The sequence below is a fragment of the Ictidomys tridecemlineatus genome, chromosome 4 (genome assembly GCF_052094955.1).
Source record: "Ictidomys tridecemlineatus isolate mIctTri1 chromosome 4, mIctTri1.hap1, whole genome shotgun sequence".
In the NCBI taxonomy this organism is placed as follows: Eukaryota; Metazoa; Chordata; class Mammalia; order Rodentia; family Sciuridae; genus Ictidomys; species Ictidomys tridecemlineatus.
The window spans coordinates 10249082-10265279 of record NC_135480.1 but is presented as its reverse complement, the minus strand read 5'-3'; the positions used below and the strand labels follow the sequence as shown (position 1 = coordinate 10265279).

The 16198-nt window shown below is 48.2% G+C and overlaps 3 protein-coding genes across 3 annotated transcripts; 1 reads left to right on the top strand and 2 right to left on the bottom strand.

Annotated features, from left to right (window-relative positions):
* The first annotated feature begins 5 nt into the window (after positions 1-5).
* Positions 6-2120, top strand: Tmem179b (transmembrane protein 179B). Its single transcript, XM_005331475.5, has 5 exons — positions 6-165; positions 925-1112; positions 1189-1323; positions 1495-1573; positions 1769-2120. The coding sequence occupies exons 1-5, from the start codon at positions 70-72 to the stop codon at positions 1928-1930; spliced, it is 660 nt and encodes a 219-aa protein (XP_005331532.4). The 5' UTR covers positions 6-69; the 3' UTR covers positions 1931-2120.
* A 79-nt stretch (positions 2121-2199) lies between these two features.
* Positions 2200-3275, bottom strand: Tmem223 (transmembrane protein 223). Its single transcript, XM_005331473.5, has 2 exons — positions 2963-3275; positions 2200-2647 (listed from the first exon to the last, which is right to left on the bottom strand). Exons 1-2 carry the CDS (start codon positions 3273-3275, stop codon positions 2355-2357), a joined length of 606 nt encoding a protein of 201 aa, XP_005331530.1. The 3' UTR covers positions 2200-2354.
* Positions 3276-3362: 87 nt separating this feature from the next.
* Positions 3363-16023, bottom strand: Nxf1 (nuclear RNA export factor 1). Its single transcript, XM_005331474.5, has 21 exons — positions 15847-16023; positions 12966-13149; positions 12602-12758; positions 10466-10549; positions 10256-10360; positions 10060-10140; positions 9868-9937; positions 9643-9731; positions 9421-9528; positions 9138-9247; positions 7308-7344; positions 6947-7015; positions 6814-6869; positions 6576-6683; positions 6412-6470; positions 6185-6300; positions 6002-6044; positions 5362-5434; positions 4666-4848; positions 3847-3907; positions 3363-3711 (listed from the first exon to the last, which is right to left on the bottom strand). The coding sequence occupies exons 1-21, from the start codon at positions 15872-15874 to the stop codon at positions 3673-3675; spliced, it is 1860 nt and encodes a 619-aa protein (XP_005331531.1). The 5' UTR covers positions 15875-16023; the 3' UTR covers positions 3363-3672.
* Positions 16024-16198: the final 175 nt, after the last annotated feature.

Here is a 16198-nt window from a genome sequence, read left to right as displayed (position 1 = left end):
TGGGTCGCGCCGGATGAGGCGGGGCTGGGCGGCTGGCTCCGAGGCACTGCTCCCCGGGGCCTGGGCGCCATGGCGCTGCCCTGGCTGCAGCGCGTCGAGCTCGCGCTCTTTGCCGCCGCCTTCCTGTGCGGCGCCGTGGCGGCCGCGACGCTCACCCGGACCCAGGTGCGGCTGGGGGCAGGGCCGGGCGGGTGGCCAGGCAGGCTGCGACTCTGGCCCGGCGACGGCTGGCCTGCGGATGAAATGCAGCGACCCTCGCCGTGCCCTGGCTTGGCCCAGTCAGGTCCTACCGAAGCCGTTCCTTCGGCAAAGGGACCAGATGCCAGGAGAGTCGTGCGTCGCCAGATAGAGCTTCCCTCTGCGTAACTTTGCCCTGGTTCTGAAAGAGACTTCCGCCCCGGCCCTGCGTTCTTCGGATGAATCAGGAGCCATTTGTGCTGAACTATAAGAGAAATAAAGCATAGTGTAGTGAAGGTGATCAAGCAGCCACACTTGCAACTATGTTAAGTGACAACAGCCCTGTAGAAAACTGATTGTTTACTACTGTCAGGCCATCTTGTTAAACGTGGGACCATTAAGCCACTATAAAGTAGGCGCTAGTATGTCTCTTTTACAGACTAGATAACACTGGAGATACTTTTTGAAGGTCACACAGGTCTCTGTGATTTCTGCACAAAGGAAGACCAGAGTTTGTGAGACTTTCGAAGTTCTTTGTCTTCTATAACCACTGCCTACATCCTGATCATTCTGGCCACTGAGGTTTACCCAACAGGCCCTCTATACTAGTTTCTCATGCCTGAAACAGGAACTAACAATGCACACATAATTTCTAGAGTGGCCCTGGCCCATATTCCTAACACCTGCCAGAAACCTGCGTCATGAGGCACTGACTGAAATCTGAGACTCAGCAGCTTCTCTCCACAGGGCTCCTTCAGGGGTAGCTGTCCGTTGTATGGTATGACCACCTGGAATGGCTCCTTCCTGGCCTTATCCCATTCCTCGGCCCCATCCCTTTGCTACTTTGTGGCAGGGGCCTCTGGCTTCCTGGCCCTCTACTGCCTCCTGCTTCTGCTCTTCTGGGTCTACAGCAGCTGCATCGAAGACTCAAAAAGGTGAATGTCCCAACCCAAGGACCAGGGGCTGAGGTGGGATGAAGCCATCAACCGCAAGGTTTGTTCTCTCCCCCAGAGGTCTTATAGGGCTCCGCGTTGCACTGGCCATCTCAGCTATAGCCATCTTCCTGGTCTTAGTATCTGCCTGTATCCTTCGATTTGGCACCAGATCCTTCTGCAATTCCATCATCTCCCTGAACAGTACAATTAGGTAATGAGGAGGGAGGGAAGCCTGGCTGGGGCTACCTTCCTTCTGCAGAGGGGGAGTCCTGTAACCTCCTATTTTCTGTCTGTTGCTCTCTACCTCAAAGGGCACCTGGGTATAGGTATGCTTAGGGTGTATCCCCACTTCTTTCTGAAAACTGTCTCTTTGACCTCACAGCTGCTCTGAAGCTCAGAAAATTCCATGGACACCCCCTGGAACAGCTCTGCAGTTTTACTCCAACCTACACAATGCTGAAGTGAGACTCAGAGACACACTTATTCATACAAGTATCTGTAGCTATAAGGATGCTCACCAATGAATATGAGCTTGGCCTACCATTGACAAGCTAAGAGGAGCTGAAGGGCGTGTCAGCCTGACAGACTGGTGTGTGGGTGGAAGGACTGGATCTGTGATGGCCTGACTCCTCACATTCCTGTTCTGTCTCCCACAGACCTCTTCATGGGTGAATCTGGTATTATGGAGTGTGGTTTTGGTGCTCCAGGTCATGCAGTGGAAGTCTGAAGCCACCCCATACCGACCTCTGGAGAGGGGAGACCCTGAGTGGAGCTCTGAGACAGATGTTCTTGTTGGGCCACGCCTGTCCCATTCCTGAAGAGTAACCAAATAGTGCATTCTGCAGCCAACGACTTTGTGCCCAAGTGCCTGTAATCCTCTTGTCCCCACACAGCCCTGTTAGTGCTGAAAGCCCCAGTTTTCCCTCCAGGAGGGAAAGGTAACAGGCCCCTCTCCACCTCTCTTCCTGTAGCTGTTTTTGTACCAAAATATTAGTATTACTTTCTTCATTTTGGTATTGTGTTCTTGATGTTAAAACAAGTAGGTGATGGGAAGGAGTGAAGGTGAAACAGGCATGGATCAGGCAACTTCCCTTTAGACAACTCTTTTAATTGTTACTATTGAATCTTAGGTTCCCCCTTGGTGACCCTGGTTGTCACCTCATCCATAAGGTCCAATTTTGTTTTGTTTTCCCTTTTTTTTTGTCTCCTTCTGAGAGGGAGTGAAAGACCCAAGGTGGCTTCTTACAAGCTCCGGTAGGTACCCACAGTGTTGTCAAAGAGCTGAACGTTGGGGAAGTGTCCAGCTTTGTCCAAGAGGAAATAGAAGCGATGGCCTTTGATCTTCAGAGGCAGCATAGCAGGAACTTCTCCTCGGTGGGCCATGCAGGATACCTGGTTCAAGGGGACGGTGAAAGGGGCTCCCAAGCCAAAAGGGGCATGAGTGGTCAGGGTCACCTGCTGCCCTCCTGCTCGAAGCATCACTGAACGCACAGATCGTAGAGAGAAGAGAAGACCAGCACCCAGTACCAGGGTCCCTACAGAAGAGCACAGCAGCAGGGTGAGGTGTGTTCACTGAAAGGACACACACCAACCCTTTCCCTTTGAGTAAAAGATATGAGTGTGACTAACATTTTTGAGTGGGAACCTCTTATATCTAACAAACTTCTAGGCGATGTCTATCCCCATTTTAAAACTCAGGAAAAGGGCTTAAAACTTAAATTTGCTCAAGGACAGAGCGCTGAGAGGATGTGGCACCCAGGGACTACAGCGCCCTCTTCTGCTCATCTCTCCTTGACTGAGCCTAGAGCCCACTGCCCGGTTCCAGGTAGAGAAGCTGGCCCATGGCTTACCTATGGCACCGCAGCTGACCGCCAGCCCGTAGCGCCAGAGCACAGCGCGCAGGTCCAAGCGGCCGCGGTCTGGGGCCTCTGCATCCACGGGTCGCGCCTGGACCGGGGGTGCAGACCAAGCTGTGAAGGCCAGGGAGGCCCAGAAGATGCCCTGGCCAGCACAGAAGAGTCCGAGGATAGTGAAGAACCGGCCCCGCTCTTGCTCGAAGAGTAGCACATCCTGCGCCGGCGTCGCATGGTGCAGGGCCTGGCGCGTGGGCAGGCGCCGCAGCGCCACAAGCAGCCCATGAGAACACCTCCAAGCTGCCGCCATGGCGGGCAGGCCACTTCTGCTTCAGAGGCGGGACTTCCTGCCGAGGCCCCGCCCGCCACGGAAGCAATCCAGAACGCAGAGGCAAAATACAATATCACTCTTTATCTTAAAAAGTAAGGGGAATCCTGGGGCTAAGTACACAAAGCACCTAAGTCCTTCGGGTAGTTTAGTGTCAGTTCTACAAAGTGAGCTTTGGCTTCCTGGCACCAGTGAGGCTCAATCTTCCGGAAGTCTTCAGGAAGTCTTCCAGAAGGCAGGTGAGGAGCGGGATCCACAGACCTCCCTCCTCAGTCACAGTCACAGGGTGGCCTCCGGCCGGACAGAAGGCAAGGGATGACAACCATACAATAATATCCAAGGGCTATTTACACACGCACTTCTGGAGCACAACTATGGATCACTTCATGAATGCAACTTCTGGGATCTCACCCTTGGCCTGGAAAAAAATAAAAGGTCAGTACAGCCAGGTGTCCCTTTCCTGTCCCCAATGCCTTACTCATTTGACCCTCACTTAACCTTCTCCAAGGCTCAGAGAGCCCTGTCTTTTTGCCATAGTATTCCCAAATCTTACCTTGAGATGAGTGAAGGCTTGGGCAGATCTAGTATAGTCCCAGTTATTGTCCTGAAGGCACCTGGCAGTGAAGAACAGGAAGTTCCATGAGAACCAAAATGTACTCACCCTGAACACTAAGGGCTATTTCAGAAGCCATCCTCCAGAGACACTCACCACCAACAATTATCTGCTGTACTTGCACTTAAAAATGTGATTTTCAGCTCCTTTGGCCTTCAACTTGTGATCCCCCTGCCTCAAGTAGCTGTGATTATAAACATGCACCACCCCACCTCACTTTATCCCCAGTATAGGGAATTAAACTTAGGGACTTTCTACCACTGAGCTGCATCCTAGTACTTTTTATCTTGACAAGTTGCCCAGTCTGGCCTCAAACTGGGAATCCTCCTGCTTTAGTCTCCCAAGTAGCTCAGTTTCCATGTATGGACCACTGTGCCCAGTTTTTTGGCCCTAGGAATTGAGCCCAGGGCACTTAAGTACTGAGCTATATCCCTAGTCCTTTTTATGTGTGTGTGTGTGGTGCTGGGGATTAAACCCAGGGCCTTGTGCATGCAAGGCAAGTACACTACCAACTGAGCTATATCCCTAGCCCATACTTTTTATTTTTGAGAGTGTCCCACTAAATTGCTGAGGTTAGCCTTGAACTTGCAATACTTCTGCCTCAGCCTCCCAAGCCACTGGGATTCCAGGCATGCACCACCTCACTTGGTTTGTATTTTAAGGAACTAAACGGTTTTGGCTTTTAAAATTTCAGGAGTACTCATCATTCTCTACCAGTCCCACCTCAGTTTACCCCTGTCCTGTAGGTACAGCACTCACTTCTGGGACCACTCAAGGTTCATGCCAGACTGGGTAGAGAACGCCTGTAACATTTCCTGCTGTTCCGGGGAGAGGGTGGGCACAGGGCTGGAGGAAGGTGTGGGTGCAGGCATGGCAAAGGCTCTTTGGATCTCTTCAGGGCTGGCATTCCGCACAAATAGCTCATCATTAACGATACATAACCTTGGAGACAAAGAGCACCTTAAACAACTGGACGGACAAATAACCTCACTGCTCCCCAACATCACCGCTATTCTCTGACATTTGACACTCAAATTATTTCAATACCTATATGGTCCCCTCCCAGTCTTAGCTGTTGCTTTTTACCATTTGTTCCTTCTTCTAATGGACTCCATGTTTAGGATTATCTCCCAAATACTAGAATTATACATTCTCCCCTAATCCATGGAGAGTTGTTACTCTTTTGTTTATTTTTATAACAAACTTAGGCAGTAAATATTGTTATAAAAATTTTCAGATGAGGAAAGTTGGCTATAGCTAAAAGTGATGGAGCCACTATGAAAACCCAGTTGGTCTAACGCTAGAGCCAAGTACTTAACCACTACAGCAGCCTCCTGATTCCTGCTGTCTTTGTGAAATTTTGAAGACACCCTGAGGACTGACTGGCTTCCAGTTTCCACACTGCTGACCAGGTACTGGGTCTGGTACACCCAGTGTAGTAAGCAGAATACTTACCCTGAATTACTAGCAGGAACAGCAATGAATGTCCTCGTGAAGGCTCTCAAAGGATCTCGAGATTTTCCATCCACTACAGTGAGAACAGCAGCAATGACCACTTAGAATCACTTATGTTTTATACTTATAAACAGGTTCTCAAACTGTGGTCTTTGATACAAAAAACACTAAGTGGGCCAAATTGAGATGATTGTGTTTAATAGGGGAGCAATGGTTGAGGAAAGGTCAGAGAGGATAATAACAATTACTAACCCTCTCAGAGAGCACACATGCCAGGCCTTGGGTTAAGCACTTTCCAAGTCATTTCACACCGTATGAGTGGGTTATTATTAAACCCCATCTTACAAATTAAGCATTTGAAGCTCAGAGTTAATGCAGTTTTCCCACAGAACCATAGAACCAAGACTGGAAGGAAACTAAGACCTGCCTGACTTCACAGTCTGGATCTGCCTAATTCCTAGACTTTTCCCACATTGCAGATAAGACAGGTAAAGAAGGCAGGCTAAGCAAAAATGGCTTGGGCAGAATGGTGAAGGAGGCCAGGAAAGAAAAGAAGGTAGTTGGGAAGCTAAGAATACCAAGAAAGATTCTTGCTGAGGGAGGGACCCCACCACAAACTCAGAACTCAAAATATTCTCACCTTCTTTGAAGACCCCATTGACAGAAAAACACAGCAATGTGCTCTGGAAGAGAAGATATATCAGGTGTGATATAGATTTCTAGCCAGAGCTTGAGTACCCTACCCCACACTCTTGTAAATGCTGCCCCTGCTATGCCCTCCACCCAATGCTAGGCTTCTATAAGGGCAGAAATACATGCTTACTGTCTGGGCACTTATGTCTACCACAAAGGAATTGATGTCATGCTGAGTTTTGGGCAACTCATTGAGGAAGGCGACAACGTTGAGACGTGTGTGTTTCAGCAACCGGAACCGCGTGGCTATGGGCAGAAGGAGAAAAAAGCAAAGTTGGGACAGCCATGTACTCCTGAGCTCTCAGATTCCTTCACATTTTCTGCTCCCATCCTATCTTGCCCATATCGCACACTTACGTGGGTCTTTAATCCTTTTCACATTTCTGCTGTCATTGATGTATTCAGCCAAGTTGCTTCTGTGGGAAAAGAAAGAAAAGGAGGTGGTGGTCAGAGCAGTGTGGCCTATGTATCTTCTGGGGAAATCCTGTGGTCCTGGGCAGGTGCTGGGATATGAGACTCACCGGGCAGGGTTATGGGTCGTGAGTGGAACGCTTAGTGAGCAGCAGGCCCCATCATGGTAGGCATCCAAAAGCCCCTGCCGGTCTCCAGAGTCATAAATTGCATAGTACCTATGAGGGGGGTAAAAAAAAAAAAAGGAAATGTCTGAACTCCTGTGGAAAGAAGACACAGTAGCTCCCAAAAGTGAGCTGTGCTTGGGCCTCCCACTTTCCCCAGCCTCAGGGGCCCTAGGATACTTACTGCTGCAGAAAGTGCAGAACCAGACTCTTTAGGTTCTCCGTTCCAAAATAGCTTCCCTGGAACGAAAAAGACATTAGGAACAAGGAAGCAGTTCTCTCCCCACACATGTTCTAACTCCATCCCCACTCCTCACCTTGCAGGGTGGCAACATTGTGGGGGCTTCAACATCAAAGGCAATTGGTGGGGGCAACTCATGGCCATCCTGTGGAAAGAAATGAAAACCGAGTATAAACTAAAGAAAAATGGCTAGATGTGTAAGAAGATGAGGGCTAAGAGTGAAGGGTCAGCAGTCAAGTGTTAAAGAAGCATGAAAAGTATCCAGGAATCCTGAGTATGAAAATTCAGCCTACAGGCATTTCTCTGGGAAGGTTTATCATCTTTATCAAATTCTCAAAGGGATCCATGCATGACTCCAGATTAATGGTCATGTAGGAAGAATCTTAGGAGAATAAAGTGCCATGCTTATTAGAAGAGAATGAAAAGTTTAGACTTACCAGGCGTAGTAACTTGGGAAATCGTTCGCGAATGGCGCTGTCAAGAACGGGACAGAAGTGAGTGATGCTTCAGAGCCACCAATGCCTCCTGGGCTGCTCTAGGAGCAAACAACATCAACACCCAAGGGACAGCCCGTCCCATTGCTCATCGCCCGGCTCCTCCCCAGCCTGTACTTAGAGAAAAGTAGCCCCATTCCCCACCTCACCTGGGGCACCCAGACTGGACTACCTTGAAGGCTGTCTCTTTTTTCTCTGCCTGACCCTGAGTGCCACAGGAGCAGCACTCTCAGCCCAGGCTTTAAGCCCAGGACCTCCTTCCCCCTTCTTGCCCCCCTTACCTTCCACCTACTCACCTGTGCAGCCCCGGGAGGAGGGAATGGGGTGGGAGCCCATGGGCTCCGCTGCCTCACCAGGTATCCATCGGTTCTGCCAGGTCTGGCCTTGGCCAAGACCAGAACACACCACAGGGATGGCACAGGATGTTGGGGCAAGGAGATGAGCAAGGTGGGGCTCAGGAGCAAAGGAGGCAAAGGAAGAGAGGAAAGAAGAAAGAAATAAAGGTAGGGTGGAGCAGGGACAGGGGAAAGATAGGAGAGAAAAGAGAAGAAAAGGAAAGAGAAAGCAAAGAAAAAGGGAAAGAACCACAGGCAAAGAGGCATAAGGAAGAGAAGGGGGAAAACAAGAAAAACATCCTAACACAGCCTTTTCCTTAAGCTGCCCTTTCCCTGTGGTCCAAGGTAAAATCAGAAAGCAAATCCTGCTGTGGCGGGTGGGCAACTGCTGTTGGCCAGGCCTCTGTCTGCTACCTGGGTCCCGATCTGAGCTGGGCGTGGGAAGCAAAGCAGCCATGGGGGCAGGAGACCTCCCTCAGAAGGGGTGAAGTTTCAGGCCCCTGCAAAGTTGGGGGGGTGAGGTTCTGTGCCCCACCTCTGTTGGCCCCCAAGTTCTCTCCTGATGGCCCCTCTGCGACTGTGCCTGTCTTAGGTTGTTCCTTCCCTGAGGAATCTTACCCGTCTCTGGCTAACCAGCCATCCTCCGGGGCCAAACAGGGTGATGTGAGGTGTGCGAGTGAGAGAGGGGCATTGCCCCTGAGAGGGTCAGTTCTCCGTCTCCTTAGTAGCCAATGCCCCCGTGGCCTCCACGCCCAGCATCTGCCTTAGGATCCCCTCGCCTGCTGGCGGGGCCCCGGCTCTGGTCACAGGTTTTGGGAAACCCAGGTTTCTTCTCCAGTGAGGGCCCAGCTCACAGCACTGGGTGAGAGAGAGATATGGCATAGTACCAGCCTCCAGGAGGCTTCAACCTTAGCATGGGCAGGAAAGTCCAGACTACAGCCTTGGACAAGTAGCTTGTGAGAATAGTGTCCCTCTTGGTGCAATGCAAGAGGGGTCATCAAAGGACAAAGAGGAGAAAGGCCCATCTCAGTAGGAAGTCCCAGTTAGGGAGGGCTTTCTCAGCCTAAGGATTCCAGGCTCTTAGCCCAAGGTAACCCCATGGATGGGGAATATACAAGACACCCCCCAAAGTAGAAATGAGGAGGTGTCCTTCCTGGAACAATAGGGTAGGGAGAGTCTAGAAAAGGCTGTGCTCAGGAAGGAAGGAGAATGGCCATAGAACCAGCAAACAGTAATCAGGTGAGAAAAAAGAAGGGATTTTGGGACAAAGCTGAGAGAGACAGACAGACAAAAAGGAGGAGCATGTGGTCCTCCCAAAGGACAAGTGGTTCCAGCTCAGGGCTGCACATCTCCTGCAGATGGGCACTGGTCAGGGTGCATTAACTCAGCCTCCCAGGGGTTGAAGGTCCCCAGGAGGGAAACAGAAGCTATGACTGACCTGATGTAGGTAGACTGGTCTTGGAAACTGTCACACAGGGGATTTCCATCAAGCCACAGCTCTTCCAGCTTCAGCCCTTTTATCTTATCCAACTCCCGCTCAGACTTCAACTGCAAAGGAGGAAGAAAACAAGGAGGAAATGGATGTGTTGAGGAAAACAGGTAGATCCTTACACCTCTAATCCCTATCCTCCTAAGGTCTCCCTTTTACTTCCTGCCAGTCAAGCATGCCCTCCCCATCCTCTGCTACCCCATCAAAACCACATCAAACTATCAGTCCTCACTTCATTTCCAGAGAGATTTAAGATCTTCAGGTTGGATGCCTTCTGCACAATGCTGGACATGACATCCAGCCTGTAAAGCCTGTTGTTGCTCAAGTTCAAAGATAAAAGCTGTTGAGTAGAAAAGAGTTTAGAAGAACGGTAACCAGTGAGTAGATCACCCTATCCCATCCTACCTCTCCCCTCCCTGCTTCCTCATGTTTAATACTGGGCCCAAAGCCTCACCTCAGGGATGTTTTCTTCAATGATTCGTAGGGTGGCCACCATACAGCTTCTTCGTTGCAGGACAACATCAATGTTCTGGGCCACCAAATCTTCAGAAAGCAGAAAGAAAGGGAAGTCTGAGAGGACTTGTCACATCAGCATTAGCACTAAATCATCCTCAAACTTTCCCTGGGTGACAAATCCCATTCTGTCTCTACTTAGCTGAGAATCTATTGTCAGACATACCTGGGTCTGAACGAAGGCCCTTGAGATCAAGTGCTTGTTGGGAACCATCATAACGTTTGCTCATAATAAGCTATACAGGAAGACAAAGGATTTAGTGGTCAATGGGGCTAAATGGACATGTTGGGATGAGTGGGTGGGTAGGTGTGAGAAGTAAGACTTGGTTGAAACACATGTTACTTGAGCTGGCCTCACCTTTAGCTGCTCTACTTGTTCTGGCTTCAGTTCATTTTGTACAACATAGGGTGGAGCAGAGGGGTTGATGATGATAGGTATCTGGAGAGAAGACAAAAAGAAAGAGTAAACTCCAGGGAAAGCCCCAGGACCAAGAACTGTCCCTGTCCTGTGTAGCAGTTCCCGGCATCAGCCAAGCTAGGGCCTTTACACCTACCCTTCGGTTATCCTGACCCACAATCTTATAGTTGAGAGCCTTTAATGCAGAAGCAGTGCTGGAATCCTCCACAAAAAAATGGGCCCGGCTGTTCTCATAATGAAACTTAAAAAGAGGAAACAAGAGCATTAGACTTGAATCAAGAGCGCCTTACCCAGCTGGGCCCATACTGTCTCTGGTGCCCAGTCAGCCACTCAGTCCTTATCTTACCTCAATGGGGGTGAAAGGGACACTGCATTTGCTCTGAATCATGTTCAGAAGCCAAGCTTTGTCATACTTTTTGCCATAAGGAATCTAGAAGGGAGAGAAAGCAAACAGAAGAGAACATCATGTAACTAAGGTTGAACAGCTGTCTCAACCCAGCTCTCCTTTTGTATCTTCTGCGGAGCTTTAAATTGTTTTCTAGGGCTGGAGGCATAGCTCAGTGGTAAAGCAGGTGCCTAAAAAGATCAAGGTCCCAAGCACATTCCCAGAACCACAAAAAGGAAAAAGGCAGGGCATGGTCATGCATGCCTGTAAAACCAGCAACTTGGGAAGCTAAGGCAGGAGGTTCTCAAGTTCCAGGCCAGCATGGGCAATTTAGTAAGAATAAAATAAAAAATAAAAAAGGCTGGGGATGTAGCTCAGTGGTAGAACACCACTGGGTTCAATTCCCAGTATCATAAATGAATGAAAACAAAACACACCAAAAACCAAAAAGGTTTTATAAAGAAAAGACAAGTTGGTCAGGTGTGGTGGTGCATGTCTTCATGTCAAACTACTTGGGAGGCTGAGATAGGAGGATCATAAATTTGTGGCCAGTCTAGGCAATTTATCAAGACCCTATCTCAAAAATAAAATAAAATAAGCCAGTGCAGTGGTGCACGCCTATAATCCCAGTGACTTGGGAGGCTGAGATGGGAGAATTGTGAGTTCAAAGCCAGCCTCAGCAACTGTGAGGTACTAAGCAACTCAGAGAGACCCTCTCTTTAAACAAAATAGGTTTTGGGGATGTGGTTCAATGGTCAAGTGCCCTTGAGTTCAATTCCTGGGACCAAAAATAAAATAGTATAAAATAAAATAGCTGTGGATGCAGTTCAGTAGTACAACACTTGCCTCGCATGCAGAAAGCCCTAGGTTCAATCCTCAGCAAAAGAAAAAAAAAAAAATCAATCACAAGCTTTTTTTCTTTCTTTCTTTCTTTTTTAGGTATAGATGGACACAACACAATGCCTTTATTTTTATATGATACTGAGAATAGAACCCATGCCTCACCAATGCTAGGTGAGCACCTTACCACTGAGCCACAATCTCAGTCCCATGTTTTTTATTTTTTAAATATTTTTTAGTTATAGGTGGACACACTATATTTATTGTATTTTTATGTGGTGCTGAGGATTGAGCCCAGTGCCTAACGCATGGTAGGCAAGCACTCTACCTCTGAACCACAACCCCAGCCCAATCACAAGTTTTCCACCTAAGACACATGTGAATTTCTGTTCACTTACACTTATTATTCCTCAAAAGTATCATTTTTTTTGAGAGAGAGTAAGAGAGGAGAGAGAGAGAGAGAGAATTTTTAATATTTATTTTTTAGTTCTCGGCGGATACAACATCTTTGTTGGTATGTGGTGCTGAGGATCGAACCCGGGCCGCACGCATGCCAGGCGAGCGCGCTACTGCTTGAGCCACATCCCCAACCCAAAAGTATCATTTTTTAAATACTAAAAGCTCCAAGGTATAATTTATACCTTGCCTACACCTTAGAGAACTCCAAGCCCTACTCAGCTTAAACCAAATGAGGCTATCCAGAGGAGTTGTTATTCTACCTCCCAACCAGTTACATTTTCATTCTACTCTGTTGTCTATCCCCACTGAACTTTCCCTGAACCTGCCGTTTGGTGTTCTAACATAGTGATTCTAGCTGGGGATGTAGCTCAGTGGTATAGTACTTGCCTAGCATGTGCAATTCTGAATTCAATCCCCAGTACTGAAAAAAATAAAGGGAAAAAAAATATTGGTTGGGGGGTCAGTGGCCGGGGAATGATCTCAGGGGCATTTTATCACTGAGCTAATCTCCAGTCATTTTTATTTTGAGACAGGCTCTCACTAAGTGGCTCAGAGTCTTGTCAAACTACTGAGACTGTCCTTAAACTTGCGATCCACCCACCTCTGGCAGGAGTTGCTGAGATTACCATACCCAGCCAAAAAAAAACAAAACCTGTTTCTAAAGGAGAAAGAAAGGATACCTAATTGTGAAGTATGAAGTAAGCAGCCAAAAAAAAAAAAAAAAAAAAAAGAATTTTTATGGGGAAAAAAAGTAATAATTTTCATTCTGAGTCCAGCCTCCTACACTAAGGTACTCACTGTAATCTTGAACCAGTTCTTAGAGGACCCATCCTGACTGGTGCCAGTCCCTCCTCTCTCTGGAGGAGCTCTGTCTCTCCGCACAGTAATGTGAATGCGACCTCCTCGATCATGCCAAGTATCACCCCGACGGTTAGTTCGGGTGGCATACGGGTTGCTGTGGGGAAGTAGAGAATTAAAAGTTCATAACTATTAGAAAAAACCATCCTGCACTGTTAGCAGGACTATAATTAAGACTGTTCAATCATTAAGATGGTCTTGACATGTTTATCATTCTAGGTGGGAAAAGCAATGACAAGGACAATAATAAAGCTATATAATCTAATAGGTTATTAAATTCAAAGCAGACCAATTGGTCACTTACTATCGTACTCGGGGACCATCCTGAGCATCACTCATTGCCACATCTCCATCATCTTCCTCCAGCCGAGAAGACTGAACACCAGAACCACCTCGTCCTGACCGACGGTTCCCCTCACCATACTTCCACCGGAAAGGACCCCGGCCTTTCTTTCTTCTTTGAGGGAAACTAACACGGTCATCATGCTCTGGAAGTGAAATAGGTACACAAACTAGTAAATATATGGAGTGCAGAAGTATCTCAGTAGTAAAGTGCTTCCCTAGCATGTATGAGGCCCTAGGTTCAACCCCTTGCACTGAAAAAAAATTCCTTAAAAATTTAGTAAATACATCACTGCACTGGAGTAGCAATTGAAGATTCTAGCACTCTGCACTACTGGGAAAGAAACACATTAACTACAGAAGCCATCTCCACACAAGTGCCTCTGCCTGTCCAAAGGAAAGAACCCACTCTGGGATGGCAGTATCATATCAGGAAAACAGGATTGAGCTTTTGAAAAATTAAGCAAAAACCAGAACTATAAAAAGAGGCAGAATGTAGAAGTGTAAGCAGCCCAAACATGTAACTAGCCACAAAATCAGACCCCTGAAAGCCACTTGGGACCTGCCACTCAGTATTTCTCTTGCCTAAATAATACAAACACTGGTCACAAATATCACCAATTTAAGGGCCTCCTAAAAAATCTTGTTCTCGGGGCTGGGGTTTTGGCTCAGCGGTAGAGTGCTCGCCTAGCAAGTGCGGGGCCCTGGGTTCGATTCTGAGCACCACATAAAAATAAATAAACAAAATAAAGGTGTTGTGTCCAACTACAACTAAAGAATAAATATTTTTTTAAAATCTTGTTCTCAAACTACAACTAAAAAATAAATATTTTTTAAAAATCTTGTTCTCAAACGGCCACTGTGAAGTTTGCAAAATGATTGGCTTCTTTGACTAGTAAGGCCCTTTAACTCAGGAGACAACTTTTTGGCTCAGGTCTGGTGGCAGCATCATTTTAGAGTGCTTAACCAAGGCTCCTGAAATGTATGGCCTGAGAGGGATACAACAGTGCACTCCTGTCATCCCAGCGGCTTAAGAGGCTGAGGCAGGAGGATTGCGAGTTCAAAGATCTCGAGACCTTATCTCTAAATATAAAAAAAGGGCTGGGGATGTGGCTCAGTTGTTGAACACCCCTGGATTCAATCCTGGGTACCAAAATAATAATATTAATAATATAATAATAACAATAAAATAAAAAGAGCCAGGGATGCAATTCAGAGGTAAAGATTGGCTGGGTTCAATCCCCAGTAAAAACAAAAACAAAGAATATAGCCTGACTCCTAGAGCACTTCCCTAGCATGGGTGAGGCCCTAGGTTTGATCTCTATCCACACACACACACACACATACACACACACAGAAGGGGAAAAGAAAAAAAAAATCCAAGGAAGTCTACCTAATACCTAGTACTATGTAAACAATGAAATTCAACAAATTACCCTAGGAGGAGAGAAATGAATAAAAGCTGCAACCGATTTTCATTAAGAACTTTCTCCAAGCCCGGACATGGTGGCACTGCCTGTAAAATCCCATCAGCTCAGGAGGCTGAGACAGGAGGATTTTTAGTTCAAAGCCAGCCTCAGCTACTTATTGAGGCCCTAAATAACTCAGTGAGACTCTGTCTCTACATAAAATGTAAAAAAAGGGCGCTGGGGATGCGGCTAAGTGAGGTTCCCCTAGGGTCAATCCCCAGTACCCAAAAAAAAAAAAAAAAAAAAAAAAAAATTTCTCCAGCCAGGTGCCAATGACACACACACCTGTAATCCCAGCAACTTGGGAGGCTGAGAGAGAGGATTTCTAGTTCAAAGCCAGCCTCAGTAATTTAGCAAGACCCTTAGCAGCTTATTGAGAACTTGTCTCAAAATAAAAAATAAAAAGGGCTGGGGATGTCGCTAGGGTTCAACAATACCCAGTACAAAATCAAAACAAAAAATTTCTTCAGCCAGTTACAGTGGAACAGACCTGTAATCCAAGGGACCCGAAAGGCTAAGGCAAGAGGGTCACAAATTTAAGACCAGCCTCATTTTCTTAGCAAGGCCCTCAGCAACCTAGGGAGACCCTGAATCAAAATTAAAAATAATAACAGCTGGGATGTAGCTCAGTGGTAGAGCACTCCTGGGCTAAATCCCTGAGTGCCCAAACAAAACAAAACAAAACAAAAAAACAAATTAAAACTTTCTCCAGTGCCAGCCACTAAGCTCCAGGCACTTGATAGGAATTGTCTCATTTAAATAAACACACAAAAACTTGGGGGATAGGTACTCTTTCTAGCCATTTTAAAGGAGTGGAAAATAAGGTCTGAAAATTTAATTCGCTCAAACTCGGTGTACCCAACGCAGGATTCAAACCTGGGTTGTCATGCTCTCCTGATCACCACAATGGACTAACCACCAATAAAGTGTTCCGACTAGAACATCCAGTTGGTGGGCAAGTCTCAAAGGCTGAAGGCGGGGGCAAGACCACTGGACGCAGTCAAAAATAGGGCACCAGCACAGCCCACGAGCAGGGCAGACTCACATTAAAGTAAGAGTGAGGCCGCCCAACTGAACTGACAGGCATCAACCACCCTCCAAGTTCAAAGGAATCTTGTCACCCCACCTTGAGCCATCCGCTCCGAGCCACAGGTCCTCCAACGCCAGGATTCCCGAGTCAACAACCAGGAGCCCACCTCGAGTCCCGTCGGTGCCCCTGGGCTGTCTCGCCCTCGGCTCGGCAGGGCCCGCGCCGCCGCCGCTGCCCGTGGACGCTGGGCCCCTCGCGGCCTCCGGTCCCGGGGCTGAGGCCTAGGCCGGCGCCGCCCACCCAGATCCAGATCGCTCGCTCAGGGGCTGAGGGCCAGCACTTACCGTTGTACGACTTTCCCTCGTCCGCCATTGCACTGCGAAGAGCAGGGGGGGCGGTCTCAGGCTAGGGAGCCGACTGCCTCTAACGTCCGAACGCCCTGCCGCTCCGGACACTTTGCCTCTTCTACGCCGGGCGCCACCGCATTTATATAGCGAAGCACGTAGTGCGCCGCCCGACTTCCCCCGGCTGTGGGCGGGGCCACGCCGAGGAAGCGAACCATATGCGCGTGCGCAAACGCAGAGTCGCGAGGGGCGGGGCCTGCCATCCAAGCCCCGCCCAAATCCACTCTACTCCTGCTATTCCTGCCATCCAAGCCCCGCCCAAATCCACTCTACTCCTGCAGATTCACTCAGC

What these genes read in the sequence shown, in the direction of transcription:
- Tmem179b (XM_005331475.5), top strand. Translation starts at nt 70, where the DNA reads ATGGCGCTGCCCTGGCTGCAGCGCGTCGAGCTCGCGCTCTTTGCCGCC. An exon ending in TCCCTGAACAGTACAATTAG is followed by an intron (nt 1,324 to 1,494) that starts GTAATGAGGAGG and finishes TTGACCTCACAG; the next exon opens with CTGCTCTGAAGCTCAGAAAA. An exon ending in CCAACCTACACAATGCTGAA is followed by an intron (nt 1,574 to 1,768) that starts GTGAGACTCAGA and finishes TGTCTCCCACAG; the next exon opens with ACCTCTTCATGGGTGAATCT.
- Tmem223 (XM_005331473.5), bottom strand. Translation starts at nt 3,275, where the DNA reads ATGGCGGCAGCTTGGAGGTGTTCTCATGGGCTGCTTGTGGCGCTGCGG. An exon ending in GGTCAGCTGCGGTGCCATAG is followed by an intron (nt 2,648 to 2,962) that starts GTAAGCCATGGG and finishes GCTCTTCTGTAG; the next exon opens with GGACCCTGGTACTGGGTGCT.
- Nxf1 (XM_005331474.5), bottom strand. Translation starts at nt 15,874, where the DNA reads ATGGCGGACGAGGGAAAGTCGTACAACG. An exon ending in GGGCCTTCGTTCAGACCCAG is followed by an intron (nt 9,732 to 9,867) that starts GTATGTCTGACA and finishes TGCTTTCTGAAG; the next exon opens with ATTTGGTGGCCCAGAACATT. An exon ending in AAGCCTTCACTCATCTCAAG is followed by an intron (nt 3,712 to 3,846) that starts GTAAGATTTGGG and finishes ATTTTTTTCCAG; the next exon opens with GCCAAGGGTGAGATCCCAGA.